Here is a 17021-nt window from a genome sequence, read left to right as displayed (position 1 = left end):
TGAACCGGCGGCCAACAACTTACTTACTTATTTGCTTATTAGTGAAGGCAGACAGCAACCAAAAGTGGAAGTGACGTCCCGAAAACAGGGGAAAATGGGCACCAGGGAGAATCTAGCACCACCACGGACCCGTGGGAGTGAGCGAGAAGGCGAGGATCTGAACTCGGCCCAGCGCGGCACCCTACCGGACCGGTTTTATTACATTTCGAGATGCACCGGGAATATCCGACGCACTATTGGGCTTCTATTTTCATTTATCACACCTGTCTCGGCGTCTTCCCGGGGCAGGCATTTCACCACGCTACTGGGGCTGTCGGGCGGGGCGGTATGGGGGGGACCGACGATCCTCTGGTCGATCGATTGGTTAAACAGAACAACGTTCCTCCGCCCCGTCCGGAATATATCTGGAACGAGTTAGAACGAGTCCTCAACGAGTGCTGTTGAGCCGGTTGAGCCGCCACAAACGGGGAAGGCAGGAAGTGCCTTAAGCCTTCTTCCCCAACAGCCCATCAATGCTCCGGACACGCTAGAGTTAATGGAGTTGCGCTGCGTTCTTTAATAGACACCCCAAACGCCCTTTTGGTTTGGTTTCCGAGCGCTCATCCCCATCTCACGGTGGTGGTGGGTGCCATAAACCCCGTTTTTGGCAGGTTTATTGGACATCGCGGGTCCACCAGCATCGAGGGTGGATCGTGTTTGATGATGGGCACACATTTGTCTTTAATTTTCGGCAGCCCGTTGATTGTTTTTCCCATCAGCGGGTTTTGTTGTTGTTGTTGTTGTAGGGGGATATGGTCACGGTTCTCCCGAAGGGCGAGAATGGTTGTCAGCGCGGCTTAACAAATTAACAATGCAATTATCGCTAGTGCGCGCCCTCAAAGGGATGATCGAAGATCGACAAATTAGTCATAATCATCGGCTCATTTAGTGGTGGTGAGGGCCTATAAAGGGATTTTTGGAGGGCGTCGGAGCCAAAAGTGGAAGAGAAGTGGAAGTCGTTGTCGTTATTTTTTTTAACGCACCCTCAGCCGCGTTGGTATAAAACGACTATTGTGTGAAAATTCACAGACAATAAATGATTGACGAGTGAGTTTGTTTTTATTATTACTATAACTATCCTGCGCGGGGCTTACAAGGTATCGTGGTTTGTGTCTAACACCGTCGACGGTGTCGGTCGAACACACCCATGTTCTGCTGGGGCCGTGCTGGTTTGGTGGAATTTTCCTAATGCCCCACCGGTGTGAAGAATGCGAGATATTTATGATTCATTTAACCCGCAAGCGACGAACGCGCTCGGCGAAATCGCTGCAACCATTACAATGTGTGTATGTGCAGGGTGAAAAGGGCGAAACGGGTGAAAACACAGCAAACAAAACGTTTCGTGAAGTGTTTTGTTTGCCGGATTCTGTGTTAAACCACGATGCGCGGGTGGGCGGCTTAGGGCAAACCCATTTTCGCTTTCAGGTGCGATGATCCTGTGGCCCGCACTCTATCACGTGCACAGTTAGGTGTCCTGCGAAAGGACTCGGTTTGATTATTTCCACACAGAGCCGTGTTCAATGGCCGTTGGGTTGGGATTAAGGGTCCTGCCTGGCCTAATAGAATAGAAGTGTTAAGCCATTTAGCAGTAACAGCAGCAGCCGCAGCATTGGTTCTTTCCCTTGTCCCGAGAGGATAATGCGGAATGCTCACCCGTCTAAAGGATGTTTTCCTGTTGTATGCGCACTTTCATCGGATCAACACAACACAAAAAAAACACGCCGTTTTGTCGGCCTCTACTTCTGTAGCACACCTTTGTGTAAGGCAAATAAGAGCCGAAGCGAATGTGTCGTTGTTTTTTTTTTACTCTCCTGTATCCCAAACACACAGCCCCGAAATAAGCCCACCCCGGAAACAATCCCGAGGGAGTAATTTGTGTGCCCCTTTTCCTCTCCCAACGGTTCTGCTCCAGCCCAGTCAGTGCACTCAATGGGATTTATATTTATAACGCTGCGCCTAACAATACGAAACCATTTAGCTTTTAGCACGCCCTTTGCTGGGAGAAAGGCATCATAAAAGTGTCATATGCGAGTACGACTTAATTTTTTTTCCTTCTGTCTTCATTGAACAGTTTATGGCTGCTCCAGACACAAAAGACGCCTAAATCATCGCCATTCTGATTATGGCGGGGACACACATACAGACGGTGGCATATTATTTTTGTAAGAAATTTCTCCATTGACAGTGACAGTGGTTGCATGCCGGTTGGTTTTATGTGTCCCTGAGCGGTAGGGCCCTCCCTCACGAAGAAAAATGCGCTTTCCCTCACGTTCACAGGACAACAGTTTTAGAACGACCGTAGACGGATGGCATCTTCCTTTGGCAAGCTTTGAAGCATGTTTGGACAATTTTATGGAAAACTCCGTTCGACAGCCGTGGGTAGGAATGAAGAGCTTTGGCCTTCTCGCGGCAGAGGCCCCCAAAAGGGCCATAAATTTTGAGCCCATTCTTATCCCGAAATCAGCTCGCTGGTGTAGTATTTTTCCCCCAACCCGGTCCGATAGTACTGTCGTTTCCATAATAGCTTACCCTATTTGAATGAAAAATAGTTATAATGAAAAAAAAAAAAACACACACACCCAAGCCCTTACCGCGCCAGGCGAAAGGGCAGTTGTGTTGTGGAACGGTTTTCATTGTCGCGACCGGCAAATGAGAGAATCACCGCTGGTGGTCACTTCGACAACTGTTGTATGATTTATGCTCGTAGTCAGCATACGACAGATTTTTGCACAGAAACACCACACACAGAGAGAGAACCCGCCAGACAGTCTTTTGTTTCCTGGCCGCATGGTGGTGGCATGGTGGACTTGCAGACTTGGTGGAGCATGGGACCCGATTATTTACAAACCATTTAAAACTGTGCGGACCCGGGGGCGCTGTGGTCTCCCCATTCGGGTTTGGAATGATTCATTCATCTCCCAGAAGACAGGCAGTGGTTCTTACGCTGTCCGCGTCCCATCCTAGACGGTAATGAATCCTTGGGAGTTTGCTTGTCCCGGGGAGGAGGCCTCCCAAGTACGCAATAAATAAGTGTGGCTCGAGGAAAGGGCTTATTTTTCCGCTCCACCGTTTCCTTTTTTAAAAATAAAACGGCTGTCTCTGTGTGGTAAATTTTGTGTCCTTGTGCAACCACCGTCTGGAGGGGAAGTTTGATGTGCAGGGCCCGGTCAAAGGAACGAGTCGCTCGTTCCCACCCATGCTGGCGCATAAATAGTATGCGGCGATGGTTGCGCCGCACCGTGTGACCGTTTGCGCTGTTTTGCGATGGGACAGAATTAAACCCATGGAACACATTGGCTCACGCACAGCGGGGGGAAAACGGGGCAGAAAGGGGTTCCGTGGTGATTTGGCCGTCGAAGGACACATTTCGTTTGGTTGGCGTAGACGCGCATCCTCCGATTGTACAATTTCTTTCTTCAATTTTTAAAAGTGCACTCTTCCGCGCTCATCCATAAACATTTTGAAAGCACATGAAATATGTATGATCTGTTTGTGCCTCCCTCAAGCTCCCTGCAATCCCGGTGAAGTATTGGCCAAGGTGAAGAGGTGTGTCATTCAACTATTGGAACCCTCCCTCACGCCCGGTTTTGGTTCGCGTGTGGTCGGTCTTTCGAAAACAATTTTCTTCAACCGATCCTCTATGGTTAGCACAGTTTGAGCCGCCACATTAAGATGCCGTAGCATTAAGGTTCTAGCGTACGAGGAACTCTATTCTCTCATCCCACCCCAAATAAAGACTGATCCGTAAAGAAGCGGTATAGCGAAAGAGCTCTTTTATGGCTGCCCTTATCGGGGGGGTCGGGTGAGCAAGGATCGAACCAGAGCGCACCAGAGATCCATGGATCGAGCTCGACCGGCGCACAGCGCGTTGGCTTTAGCGAGTTTAGCATTCGATTAAAAGTCCATTGGTTTCGCTAATTTGACATGCTTTTACACAGTCACACTTCACAGTTGCTTTCGCAAGTGGAAGGAAGAGATTCCCGGCGGCGGCTGCGGCGGCGCTGTTTGTTGCACCGATGGCGTATCGATAAACGATTCTGCCAAGAAGGGCGCTGTCGAAGCCGTTGTCGAAGCCACAATCGATGAAGACGACGACGGCGGTGCAACAGAATAACAGCACACTGCCCCGAGCGCACGGGGGCCAGAGGGAGAATGCGATTCCTTTTTGCCAGCATATGAAGTGTACCATAAAGTAAAACAAATTATATTCTGCCTCATAAATGGCATCAATTTTCCGACACGCCTCTTCGACGCAGGCAGGCAGCAGGACACATGTGCGAGTGCCAAACAAATGCAATAAGCGACATGAATTATTATGTCGCAAAGTGTGTAGTTGTTTTTTTTTGTCTTCTTTTCTTCTGCTCTTGTTGTTGGTATTGTTTGTAGTTTCGTCGTCGGTTTGCTGCTCTTTCTCCTTTGTCCTTTTATATTTATCGTTTTTTGCTGTTTTGTTTCTCTTTGCCCATATCTGTTGCTGCTCACAATTTGCATTATTGAATTACTTTTAATTTTTCTTGAATAGTTTTGCAGTGAGTTTTTTGTTTGTTTTTTTTTTCCTTTTCTTCTATAAGTATCAATAGGCCCTTCCTTACCTTTTAACTTTTTGCTTTGAAATGAAGGCTTCTTTTGCTATTTTTCATCCATTTTGTAAGTTTAATACGATTTTGAACGAGAAAATGAAGAACGAATTGATTCTTGTTACAATCAATGTGTGAGTGTATTTCTTGTTTATGTTTGCTCATACCGACACAACGCAACATTGTTTTCAAGTCATCATCGAAATCTATCGAACAATGAGGAATAACCTCAATTAAAAGTTGGACGAGCACGTATTGATCGATCTAACACAAGAGCAAGGAAAGGATTCGATCTCATGCCCTGCCGTATGTCCGCCTGTACGCTTGCCCCTGCACCATGAAGCCGCACCTTCCAAACGCGTGCTTAAGAGCAATATAATAGCGTAATTAGTGTAATCGCACAGATCATTTTCAAAGACGAAGGCGCCAAAACATGAGCGAATAAATTAGTCACGCTCACACGCTCGTCGGCCGCATCAAATAAACTTCCATCAAACAAAAAAAACAACATACAGCCATTTAAAAAGATACCGCCAAATTGAAACGCATTAAAAAAATGCGCAAACCCGCCTAAATGAAGCAGATTTGGAAGTACTTTATGGGCGCCCTTGCGCCGGGGATACATTACAGCCCTGCCGGTTGCGTCGTAACTTGCCATACACTCACACGGAAGGCAAACGATGCATATTTGTGCCGATAGCTTGCAGAGAGAGAGAGAGAGAGAGAGAGAGAGAGAGAGAGAAAAACCATTACCCCGGTTCCGATCGATTGAGATCGTCTTTTTCGCAGAATCGTTTGGGCAGAGGAGGTGCTTAATTGGATAAAATCTTCCAACCGCACGGCGCTCTCCCTGCTGGCGTGCGATCGGCGGTTTGCCCCGTTTGCCCGTACCTTGTCGGGATTTGGCCCCGGTGCATCAGAATGCCTGTTGCGCCTGTTGCTTACCCGGGCGCAGATAAAACCGACGCAAAACAGACGATTAATGTTCGCTTAAAGATCGCAAACGATCGATAATCCATGATCGTCAGACACCGTGGCATAATAGAAGCGGGCTATGCGGAGGGATCGTAAGAGGAGGAAGGCATCATGTGCAAACGGTGATGGTGCAGTTGCAGTTCGGTGCTGGGAAACCGAAATGGGAACACGGACGCGGGAAACATTAGCAACAACTCACATCTCTCGGTAAGACGAAACAACGTTTAACAAAACGGTGCACAACACATGCCGAGCGAACGCACGGAGGGACCCCATCTTATCACAACGGTCCCTCGTACCTTGTTGTGTGTAGAAAGGGGTGTGTGTGTGGCATCGTGCGAAGGGTTTGTAGAAAGCGCTGTGTGCAAGGCTTATCCTTTTTCAGAGTACAGAAGAGATTGACTCACTTTTCACGCGCTGCACATCGTGCAGAGCAGTTTCTCCTGATGTTATTTCAACCATTTTGAGAATGTAACGAATAAAAAGCTCCAACGATTTTGAGCTCCACTGCCGTTGAGCTAGCGCGGCAAGGAAGGAAAGGATTCCCGATCCGGGCGAAAGATGCGATCCCTATCGGTTGCAATCGATGCAAAAAGCTTGCCCCGAAACATCCCGTCCCGTCTTTGGTATGGCTTGCTTTCCGATGCATCTGCAACTTGCCGACCGACCGACACCGACATCCTGGTGCCTTATGCCCGTGTTGGTCTCGGTTGTTGGCCACCCTACATTTCCACGAACCACGTCCAGACGCTGTCTCGCGCAGCGTACGTTTATCGTACGTCTTTAAGGTCGCTTTTTAGATTTTAGTAATGAGATACGATCTCTCAAATGCGGCAAGTTAGCCGCGGCATCGCACCGGGGCCGGGCATGGTTTCCCGGGTGTGTCCTCTATTGTAGCTCTCGCGTATGGCGCATGTCGCTTGCTTATTATGGAAATTAGATTAGCAGCAAAGATAGGGCGAAACTTGGGGGATTTTGGTTCGGAATTTTTAATAGTCGATCTTTTAGATCGGAATAGCGAGATGAAGAGCGCTCTCCATGTTTGCTAGTGCTCCATGCTCCAGCGTTGGTTTTGGTGTGCTGGAATGCTGGCACTGCCCGAACGAACCACCACGCGCGGATGATGAACGTTTGATTTGTTGGCGACTTGTGCAGTAGAGGATACGAGTGATCTTTCGATCGTTGGGCATATTAAATTAATCTCTAGTCGTACCATCAACCACTCGATATCGTCGCGATCTGTAGTAGAGGATCGTTTTTAACAGCAATTCTTTCGTGTTCCGTTTTTCTCCCTCGACAGCGTTTGCGTTGGTTCCCCCATCGTTTTGCAATCCGTTTTATGCCGTTATGCCAGCCGCTCAATTTATGTAATCGGTTTTGTGACACTTCCTCACATAATGCATCTTCATTGCACCTTAATCCCTTCAAACAGCTCCGTATCGAATTGCGGACCCCATCGTACGAACGCAAATTAGCGAACGCCACAAAAAAACGCTCGCTCCTCGTAACCCGCGGCAATACATTTTACTGTACCCGCGGATACGCCCGCGGAAGAGGCGTCACCCATCGACACATGTAACAGCAGCAGCAGCAGCATCACAAATCAATCAGCGGCGTGCGGCAGAAGATTAAAATAAATGAAGTTCCGCGCCGCGGTTTTTCGCGCATTTGATTGGCAAACGTGCGCGCACCGTTTCTGGGTGCAATTGCGGGCTCCCCATGCCCGGACCATTAAACCGTTACCCTTTCCGTTTTTCCGTGTCCATGCGGCCCCGTACGTACCGCTCTTTACGCCCGTGTTGTGCCGTGTTGCCTTTTATTTCTTTCTTTACGACGGTTCCTAGGGGCCATCAGATTGACCGTTGCTGCTGCTGCTGCTGTTGCCTGCTCGAATGCCGGGATCTGCGGCTTTGTTGGATACTTTCTCATCTTTCATCACGTGTACACGATGGCATAATAACATAATAACATGGCCAGTGGCAGGCGCAATGCACAAACCCTTTCGGAAGCACACGCACATACACACACACACATACAGACATACCAATCGCTTGTGTTTAGTGAAGACATTGATGTTAAGTGATATGTCGAGATGATGATGGCTCCGTCACCTTTACTTACTTCCGAAGGGGGGTTGCTTACCGACCCGGACCCGGAATGGAGCAATAAAAAAACAACAGCACACAGCGAGAAACACACGTGTGCGACAATGGTTGAGATTGTTGATTGCAGGGAGGAGCAGTAATACTAAAAAAACAAGGAAAGGGTATTTGAAAGGGCTCTGTCTTGACCGTCGCATATTGACACTTGTTGGTCCCGTAGCAACAGCAACAGCAAAAAAAAAGCTATCCATAAAACAATGCGCCAGTGTGTGCGTCTAATGGTTGTAATGTAATGAGTAACCGAGTAACGTTTTTTGTGCAATTCCCGGTGCAATTCCGCTGTCGACAAAAAAAAAACCGATGGCAAACGCGGTCAAACGGCACCACAAAACGCCTTCCCCAAGACTGGGACGGACGGGGAATGTGGAAGGGACGTGTATCGACTTACCTGTCGCTAAAAAGGCATGGTGGGGAAGAGAGCAGGGGGTTGCATTCGCGTACATACGCGCCTGCCGTTTGCTGATTTGTTGCACCTGTGCCGCACGCTCTCTCTCTCTCTCTCGATCGATGCTTCCCTCCAGGCTTGCCACCGGGTTTTGGGGGCTTCGGGTTACCCGTAGGAAGGGCGAGGGACAGAGCCAGCCCATTCACCCGGTGTACGGAGCGCCGATAAATCTTTCACTTAGCACACATTACACCTCATCCCTCTAATTGTACGATATCGGATTGCAGCTGCGGGCGACGCAGAAGACGATCGATTACAGAGCCCGCGCGCAAAACGGTTATTTTATATTTCGTGTGCTTGCGCGGCGTTGTGGTGTTGTTTTTCCTTCCTTCTTCTTCTTCTTCCCTCGGTGTGTTGTACCCTTCTTCATCCCCCTCCCCACCCCTTTTCTGCGCACAAAATCGCCGTTCTCGACAACTTTCCTTTCGGTGCTGGTGAACGGATTTTTGCGTGCGCTTGCATTTGCTCGGATTACCGCTGGAAGCAATCGCTAGGGTAGCCCAGGAGGGAGTTGTGTGGTGGAAAAATCGGACAGCTGGGAATGCGGTGCGGCGGCTGAAACAGGCATTTCGGTGTCCATTCCATGATGGTGGGAGAGAAAGGGGGGGGAGGAGTAAGGTGGAGTAAACATGCAACCGGGTAAAACAGCCCCGCAAACCGAGACGATATCGAAACCCGGGAGTGTTCATATTAGCTTTCCACGCACATACACACACACGGACAAACATACATATGGCACAAAAGGGTGAAAAAAGTAAAAACGACAGTGCATCGTTTGCTAACTTTTGCCGCCCTTCCCCCTCACCAACGATCTCGTCTTTCTCCCGTGTTTAATTCAAACACCTTCGTTTGATCCTTTTACTAGGGTCATAGGAAGAGGATAGAGACGCGAAGGGATAGGTTAGAGATTTATTGGCGAAAACTGTGTTACCGATGCAAGAACATTACTCGAATAACACTTCCTAACACGCATATATCATTCGCATTTGTGAGCAGAGAGAGAGACAGAGAGCGAGAAAGGATAGGGTGAAAGCCGCAACCCAGCGGGCCCTCGAAAGGCCGCCCCGAATGGCGATAAATGTTATTATGAAACATTATTTAAATCGGCTTTACCCACCACCGCCCACTCCAGTGCCACCAGTGGCTTTCATTACTGGTGGTGGCGAATAATTTGTTTCACATTCGTTTTTTTCCCCACAATGATGGCGTGTAAAATGGACGTAAGGCCACACGGGACGATGGGCCGGATAAGCGGTGCGAATGAATGATTGCCTAATTTAAAGCGCATTTGTTTTGAGCTTTTTTTGTGCGAGCAGGCTAATAGCGAAAGACGAAGTGCATTGCATTAATTTTTGGTTAGCAGATGAACCATAATAGTCCTTATGACGCACTAGCGTGCCGGCATGATAAAACAACCTAATAGCTGTGACGCAAGCGACGCGACATCCTAGCGTAAGTGTCATGTGCATGATTTATGACAAGGCGGATCGTGAGTTCAAGCCCAGGATTTAGGGATCAGTTGAAAAATAATATGCTTTTAAGATACTCTATTTCAAGGTTTTGCCGCTAGGAAGTTATATCAACTCCTCTTAAAAGGAATGACATTTCTGGAATCTAAAAATAGAAGAATTTACACAATTCTATTTGCATAATTAATTAGATTTTAAAAGCAATGTGTGTTTTATCACAACTTTATCTTCATAACTATATGAATAAGGTGTCCGAAATGAGATTCCTTTTAATTTGTATAAACACGCTCTCGTCCATCTCTTTGAGAGTAGTCAGGTGATTAATTTCGAACTAGTTTCCCCCACATATAGCGCTCCCTCATCATCATCCGAGGAGAGAAGTCCTCGTGAGTTCAAGTCCAGGATTAGGATCGGTTTGAAGTATGCTTTTAGGATATCCCATTTCATGGTTTTTTTATCCTCTTAAACTAAATTGAGTTTCTCGAATCTATGAATAGAAGTGGTTCCTTGATTCAATTTGCATTAACTTTAAAAGCAAAGTGTGTTTTATCACCACTTTATCTGCCTTACTATGAAAAAGGGGGTCTGAAATGAGGTTCCTTTTTATTTGTGCAAACACGCTTTTGCTGATCTCCTTGTAGAGTGCAGTAGTTTGATTAATTTCGAACTAGTTTTCCCCCCATAGAGCTCGATCATCCTCAGTCCTCTGAGGAAAGATATATCCGTCCATTTTGTTAATCTTCTATGCGCTTTAATAGAGAGAGAGAGCGCGTCTTCTTTTTGGCGTGCAGAAAAAAACACACACATCGAAGACTGCAGCCCCTGCTTCTTGTACGTGCGTCATCGGTCAGTGGTTGCAATTAATTGTCCATCCGTTTCCTCCCCGCTCCGTTTCTGGGAAAAAGGAGACTAATGGCGCCTGATGCGGGTCTAAGAAATGAGGTGACATTCGGTGCGGCGCACCCTTTGATCAGCGGGCTTCATGCGGCAGGACCGGGGCCCGGGAATCTTGTCGACATGGGTTGCAATCGGCACCTACTTAGCAGCAGCAGAAGCACCAGCACCGGCTACCACATTCTTGTCCCGCATCAAAATGTCATATCGGTTGCTTTTTTTTTCTTTCTTGCGACCGCGAATGACTCGCGGAATAGATCGGCAACAAGCTGGCGACTAATTGCTGCCACAGTCCATTACATTTTTCATCTTACCCTCCCGCAGCAGTGCACGGAGCGATATTGGGGTCTCTACGCTTGTTGCGGGCTGGCACGATCATAGCATAGGGTTGGTTTCATTCCGCTTTTTTGCCTTTATTTAGCCAGTGCGAATTAAATAGCAGAAAATTATAGCTGGAGACCCGGGAGCATAGAAGGAATGCCTTTTTGGCGAGCCGCGTTCAAGTATGTGATCTAGTATTTTGTCACATTATGTTCATTGGCCGTTTGGTTTCCCTTCCCTTCTAGGCTGGAGGGTTTTTGGGAAGGAAATGAATTAATCACACCGCATTGACTGGGCTACAATTTCACAATACTAGCCAAGGGCGGCGTAAAACAAGTTCCATGGACGCTGGAAGTTGAAGTAGGATAAATGTTACAGGGTGTGGCAAGAATAAATGTTCGGAATTGTTCAAACTTCAAGATTAAACCAATTTCTGTTGCTATGCTAAACAACACAGAAATCAATGAACTGAACCGAATGAAACCAACCTCAATTAAAGATTTACCAGGAATTTCATCTGCAAATCTCCCAGAGAGGCTAATGTTCTTGGAGATTCTGGGTTTTTGTTCAACAAAGATCGTCTAGTGCTCAAACTTATTGCAGTTTGGCCTCGAAATTTCAGCAACCTCGATCGTCGCTAAGGCGTAAGTATTTAATTGGAGATACATTGCAGATGATCAGGAAATTGACTTCTCAGGATTCTCAGGTTTCTTCCGATTGAGTCTTGATAAGAGATTGAGTCTTCACTTATTAGCATGTTTTGTATGTCCAAATTTCATTGTATTAGTATGATCTGGTTCTGTTATGATCAAAATGAGGACCTGCTGAAGCTGAATGGATTATCTAAGGACATATACAATTAAACCAAAGATGACTATTAAATTGCATGACGCTTCAATCGATTGGTTTAAGGTCCACTAGTAGCGGATGCTTGGACTTGTGGAATCAGTTGAATTGAACGTATATTAAAGGAACATTATGTAGAACAAATGATCTTAATATGAAGATCTTTTTGATCATCATAGCGTGAATATGAAGTTGTACATGCAAACGATGAAATCGGAGGAATAGATTTCATCAACTTGCTCTAACTTCTGATGTTGTTTTGAGAATGTCTGTTGATGGGAAAGAAGTGTTTGTTAATTAAATTCAATTCCAGAAGATATTGCAAGATTTTGGTATTGACCATTGGAGTATCTAAAAATAGGAAATACAAAAAACATTTCTGGTAACACCCAGTATAAACGCTTCGTTCACCAAGGACCAGGATCGTAAAACACACAAAACCCCGGAAAGAAATGCTTCCCGCTGATCAGCGCCACTGACAGTTTTCGGGGAAATTACGACGCTCGCAGGCGTGGGAGAAGGCCCCTTCAAAGCCAAACTCAAAAAAAGGGCCAACAGTTCTTTCATTTGCTCACTTTCCATTTCGTTTCGTGTTTGTTTCATTTGCTCAATTTTTCCAGCCCCGTCGATGTTACACACGGTCCGCCGCGCGCACCCTATGTGGTCCACATTTTGGCGCCATAAATTAAATTGACCGTTGGCTGTTGCCGTTGGCGGCGACGGCTGCCCCATTGTTTCCGCCCCACGCCCAGCCTATTCGAAGACATCATTGCGATGAACGTGTGCGTTACCCACGGCACGGCTCGAGAAGATGTATGCAATTTATAACCTAAAATGGCATATTTTGTACCACTGATTATATCTCCATCGCTTCCATCGCGAGGCCAGGGATGCGGGATGGGTAAATTTTTGGGGTGATTTATTTAACCGGGGCAATGTAGTTTTGGTGGCTGGGTTTGCTTTGGTTGGCTTTGGCTGCCCTCCTGCAAGCGCAGCCGGTGACATGTGGCCGTTCGCTTATCTGCTGCGGACCGATCACGCTGTGTGCGCGCCACACTTTTCGGCGCTCTCGGTGGGAAATGCGCTTCGAATGCGGTGCCTGCCGGTGCTGCGTCCTAACAATCGGACAATCGGAAACCGATCACCAGCTGAGGCGGCGTGGCAATCGGCAAACCCCAGTCGTTCGCCCGACAGTCAACAGCCACAGAGAGACGAATTAATAAATTATCACGTAAAATATACGCACACCGGGGTGTGTCCTCCCGTGGGATCGTGCGTCCCATGTGTGTGTATGTGTGAACTGCCGCCGGGGACAGACAGAGATTGGAGATGAAAGACACGAAAAGTGTGAATTCAAACTTGCTTGTAGCAAGCTCCAATTTCTCAAGTCTTGGAGCAAGCTTCGGCTGGTGAAGGTGAAGCCCCTTGATATGACGATTGAGATTATCCTGTCTCGACTGGATCGTAGTTGCTCTCTTGCGACCATTCTCTTTCAATCCAATCAATTTACCCTTTGTTGCACAATACTTGTCTCCACATTATGCTCACCAAAGTTCCCTTTTTTGGGATGTTTTGTCGGAGCATTGTTTTTTTGTGTATGTATTGTTGTGTACTGTTTCGAATTGCTTTGACATTCCATCACTCGCGCGATGAAGAAACCGCATCAAAATCGGGGCGCCAAGATGCCATTAGAGGTGCCACACAATTACACACTGTCACTGTCAATAGAATGCGCCATTTAATTGCACTTTGTGGCGGTGCCACTGCCGCCACCGCATGCACGCAATCATGCGATCGATCGTTCGGACTCGATCTCGCCACGCTCTTGGGAGCAATTTCCGACCATTATTAATAACGAACTAACTCGCATCGCCAGCGCTCGGGCCCGGCCAGACGACCCCACCCGCCTGTGCAGGCTGCTCCCCGCCCCGCCGGCACGCTAATAGAGCTGTGAGTTGGCGACGCGTACTGGCCGCTTGCGGCTAATGATACTGCGCAAAGGGGTTTCCGTTTCTGCGTGCGTCTGTGCCCGGTGGTCGTCATCTGGTTGATAAATGTCTTTCCTTCCCCCCCCCCCCCTTCCCCTTCGGTGTCCCACCCCGATCTCTGGCTAATAGTCTTGTTTGGGGTTGTCTTGGGCGTACGCGCGTACGGATGCTTTTGCAGCGAATGGAATGTTTCCACCGCTCGGCAAGCGTGATTAATAGCAGATCAAGTTTTGGTTTGAAAGGCAAAGATACTTGCTCTGTCTCCCGCTATCTTACCACTGGTAAATCACAACCACTTTGCTCGTTTCGGGTGTCACAAAGCATGTTTGGCAAAGGGCTTTATCGCGATCTTGGTAGCGATCGTTTGACGCGCGCGTCTGATGTAACGTGCAGAGCACAGACAAAGCACGTGTTTTTGGTTCGAAGTGTTCAAACAACACCCAAGCAGGTCGTATCCAAATAGGTTTGCGAATAATAGAACCCCTCTGCCCGATTACCGTATCACGTGCTACGGCGGATCGTTAACCGTATCTTATCATGCGCTCGCGCGCATCATTAGCTTTACGGCGCAAAGCGAGGAAAAAATCGATAAAACCGGCAAAAATCACAACCGCGCTTCAAACGGGTAGATAGATTTGTTATCTTAAGTAATCATCGCCCGGGCGAAAAGCGCACGCCTGCGCACGCCGTGTGCGTTTATTAACCTATATATCCTGCATCAGGAGCACTCGCCATTCCGCCAACAAACGATCGTAGCGGCAATCTCTTTCTCTCTCTCTCTCTCGCTCGACACGGTCTTTCTGTCCGTGGCTTCCCGGTGCCGCCAAAACACACGATGATGTTCTTGTTTTTTTGGCTGGCTGTACCGTACATTCCCATGGCGGACCCTGGGGCCCGCCATTGCGCCCCAAGCGGTGCACGCTGATGGGGTTTTTCTTCTCTCCATTAACTGCAAATCGATTTGTGGACATCAATTTCCAGCCAAATAGCCTTATGTCCACACACACAGCGACTTCGTTGAACCCTTCCTCTGGTACCCTTTGCTTCCCACTGCACATATTCACACACCGTGCCCTCGGTCACGTCCGCGTCGTAATCGCAATCCAAACGCGCTCTTCTCCACAGTTCTCGCGCCGGCGTTTGGAGCTCGCTAGGTATCTTTCTTCCCCATTCCCCGTCCCCATAGCTCCTCCACTTCCCTCCTATCACACCGTTTTTTTAAGTGATGTCGATTAGCTGCAATTAAAGTGGCTCCTTGCTGTCCGACTCGTGGTCGCCGAACGCGGCCGGCAAAATCGAACCACGAACGTGGCGGCGGCATCGTTCTCGTCCAGCGGGGCACCGATCGAGGGGAATTACCTGAATTATTACCCCGTGTCGAACGCCTCCCTACAAGTCCTCCTTCTCCACCTCCTCCCCCTCTTCCTCACCTTTCTCCCGTAACTAAGGGTTCTCCCGCCACCAGCCAGTGTGCGTACGAAAGCCGCCGAGACCGACCGGAGCGGCTTGAAGGATTGTCGCATTGCGTAAACAATTGCGCAAAGGCCCGAGCGCGCGGGGTAGAGCGGGCGCAAAACACACCACCACACCTCGCCGGTGTGGCGCAAAGTGTGCGCATGGTGCCGCGCACTTTTAGCGCGAAGCGGTTGCCATAGCAGTGTCAAGATGCCGCCACCGCGCGGCCCTTGCCGGGAGGAGAAGCAGGACGCTTTCGATGGAAAATCAATGCATTAGATAATTTCTCTGTTTGTGCTGGCTTTTTGTTGTTGTGTAGTTTGCGCGAGGTAATTCACCTGCCGCGAGCGCTCGTTGATGAGGGCGGCTTACTACGAAAGCGAATGGGCGGGCAAACAGTTTGAGCTGCGCATACCATCGAGATTCCATTCTGTTAGCGCGTGAATTATTATCTCACCACATCCGGTGCTAATCAGACATTCCAGAACGGTGGCAGGGCAGAATAATTAGAAGCGATTGACACAGTGCGCCCCGCCATTAGTTTGTCTCGCGCTGCAATGTGTGAACCTTCCTGTACCTTGTGCGGCTATGTCGCCTGACACAAATGGTAGATAAATGCTGGATAGGATCGTTGTTTTTTAAATTGCAAATCGATTTGTTTGTTTTTATAATTCTGAAAAGTGAAAGCAACAGATTGCTACTTTCATTGGAAAATCTCGCTTGTGAAGGTTCGTCGCTTAGGCGTGCACGTATCGTATTTGTGATCGCTGGACTGTTTTTGCAATGCATTAAAAAAGGTTCCTCGCTTATGCAGTTTCATACAGAATGGATTTGTTTGCCTAATATTTTAGTTTCTTACATTTTTCAATGCAAAGTAAGTAAATAAAACATTTTCTTGATAAAAAAAACTTGTTCCTTGTATAAGAGTATTTCCTTTTCGAGTATCATTAAGTTTTCATACTCTTTTTCTCATTGTTGAATTATTTTAATTAATAGACAATATTTTATACAACACTGCTGAATTATAAGCAAGTATTTAGTGACATATTCTAAAAACATGGTCGTTGATGTTCTCCATTGAAAATAAGAATAAATAATAGAACTCAAACTATGAAATTACAACAACAAAAATACAAAAAAAAAATATTGAAAACATATGTACAGCTAGCATGCATGCAAGCATATTTAAAACACATTTTCCAAACAGAATTTAAAAAATAGTTTTGTTACAAGTTTTGGTTCAACGTCTTTCAAATGATTTTGTCTTCAAATGCAAGGAAATTGCGTAAGATTTGCATAAAAAACCAAAAAAAATAACTTCTTTAAAAGTATCAAATTGGCAACTAAAAACTGCCAGAATTGAGAACTAAATGAAAAGAAAAAATAAGCTAAAAAAATAAAAAAGAAACATGAAATAACTTTTGAGTTTAAAGTCATTGCAAGAATCTTGAGACCTGATACAATGTTGGATTTCCATAGTTGCACTGGGGATGAAAGGAAAAGAGAGCTATTTAATGAACTATACTATACTACGAACTATATTTAAAGAGAGCTATTTGTTCCCGCTCGTAACCGTCTATTAAAAATGCTGACTAGAGACATACAAATCTTCATCGCCACAAACGTTAATGTTTCCCTTTTTCTTCATTTTCCCCATTGCAGAGATTTTCAGTGTCGTTGCCACGAAAATACGCGACAATCGGGTTGCCGTGACGATCTACTCCAAAGAGACGAATTCGTACATCTGCTTCGACAAAAACTGGCGCACCAAGGCGATGGTAAGTAGCAGAGATAGAGTGCCTCCCCCCGTCTTCTTTCCACAACCGATCTAACCCCCCCATCCGCCCCAC

At 47.1% G+C, this 17021-nt stretch overlaps 1 protein-coding gene across 3 annotated transcripts in view; it reads left to right on the top strand.

Annotated features, from left to right (window-relative positions):
* LOC121598727 (translation initiation factor IF-2-like) overlaps nt 1–17021 on the top strand; it is an 88211-nt gene that overhangs the window by 67021 nt on the left and 4169 nt on the right. For all 3 annotated transcript variants that reach the window (XM_041925961.1, XM_041925959.1, XM_041925960.1), the window contains one exon: nt 16834–16949. In XM_041925961.1, the coding sequence (XP_041781895.1) occupies nt 16834–16949 (116 nt within the window). The remainder of the gene's footprint in view (nt 1–16833; nt 16950–17021) is intronic.

This window comes from Anopheles merus, chromosome 3L (genome assembly GCF_017562075.2).
Source record: "Anopheles merus strain MAF chromosome 3L, AmerM5.1, whole genome shotgun sequence".
NCBI lineage: Eukaryota > Metazoa > Arthropoda > Insecta > Diptera > Culicidae > Anopheles > Anopheles merus.
This window is presented reverse-complemented; position numbering and strand designations above follow the sequence as displayed.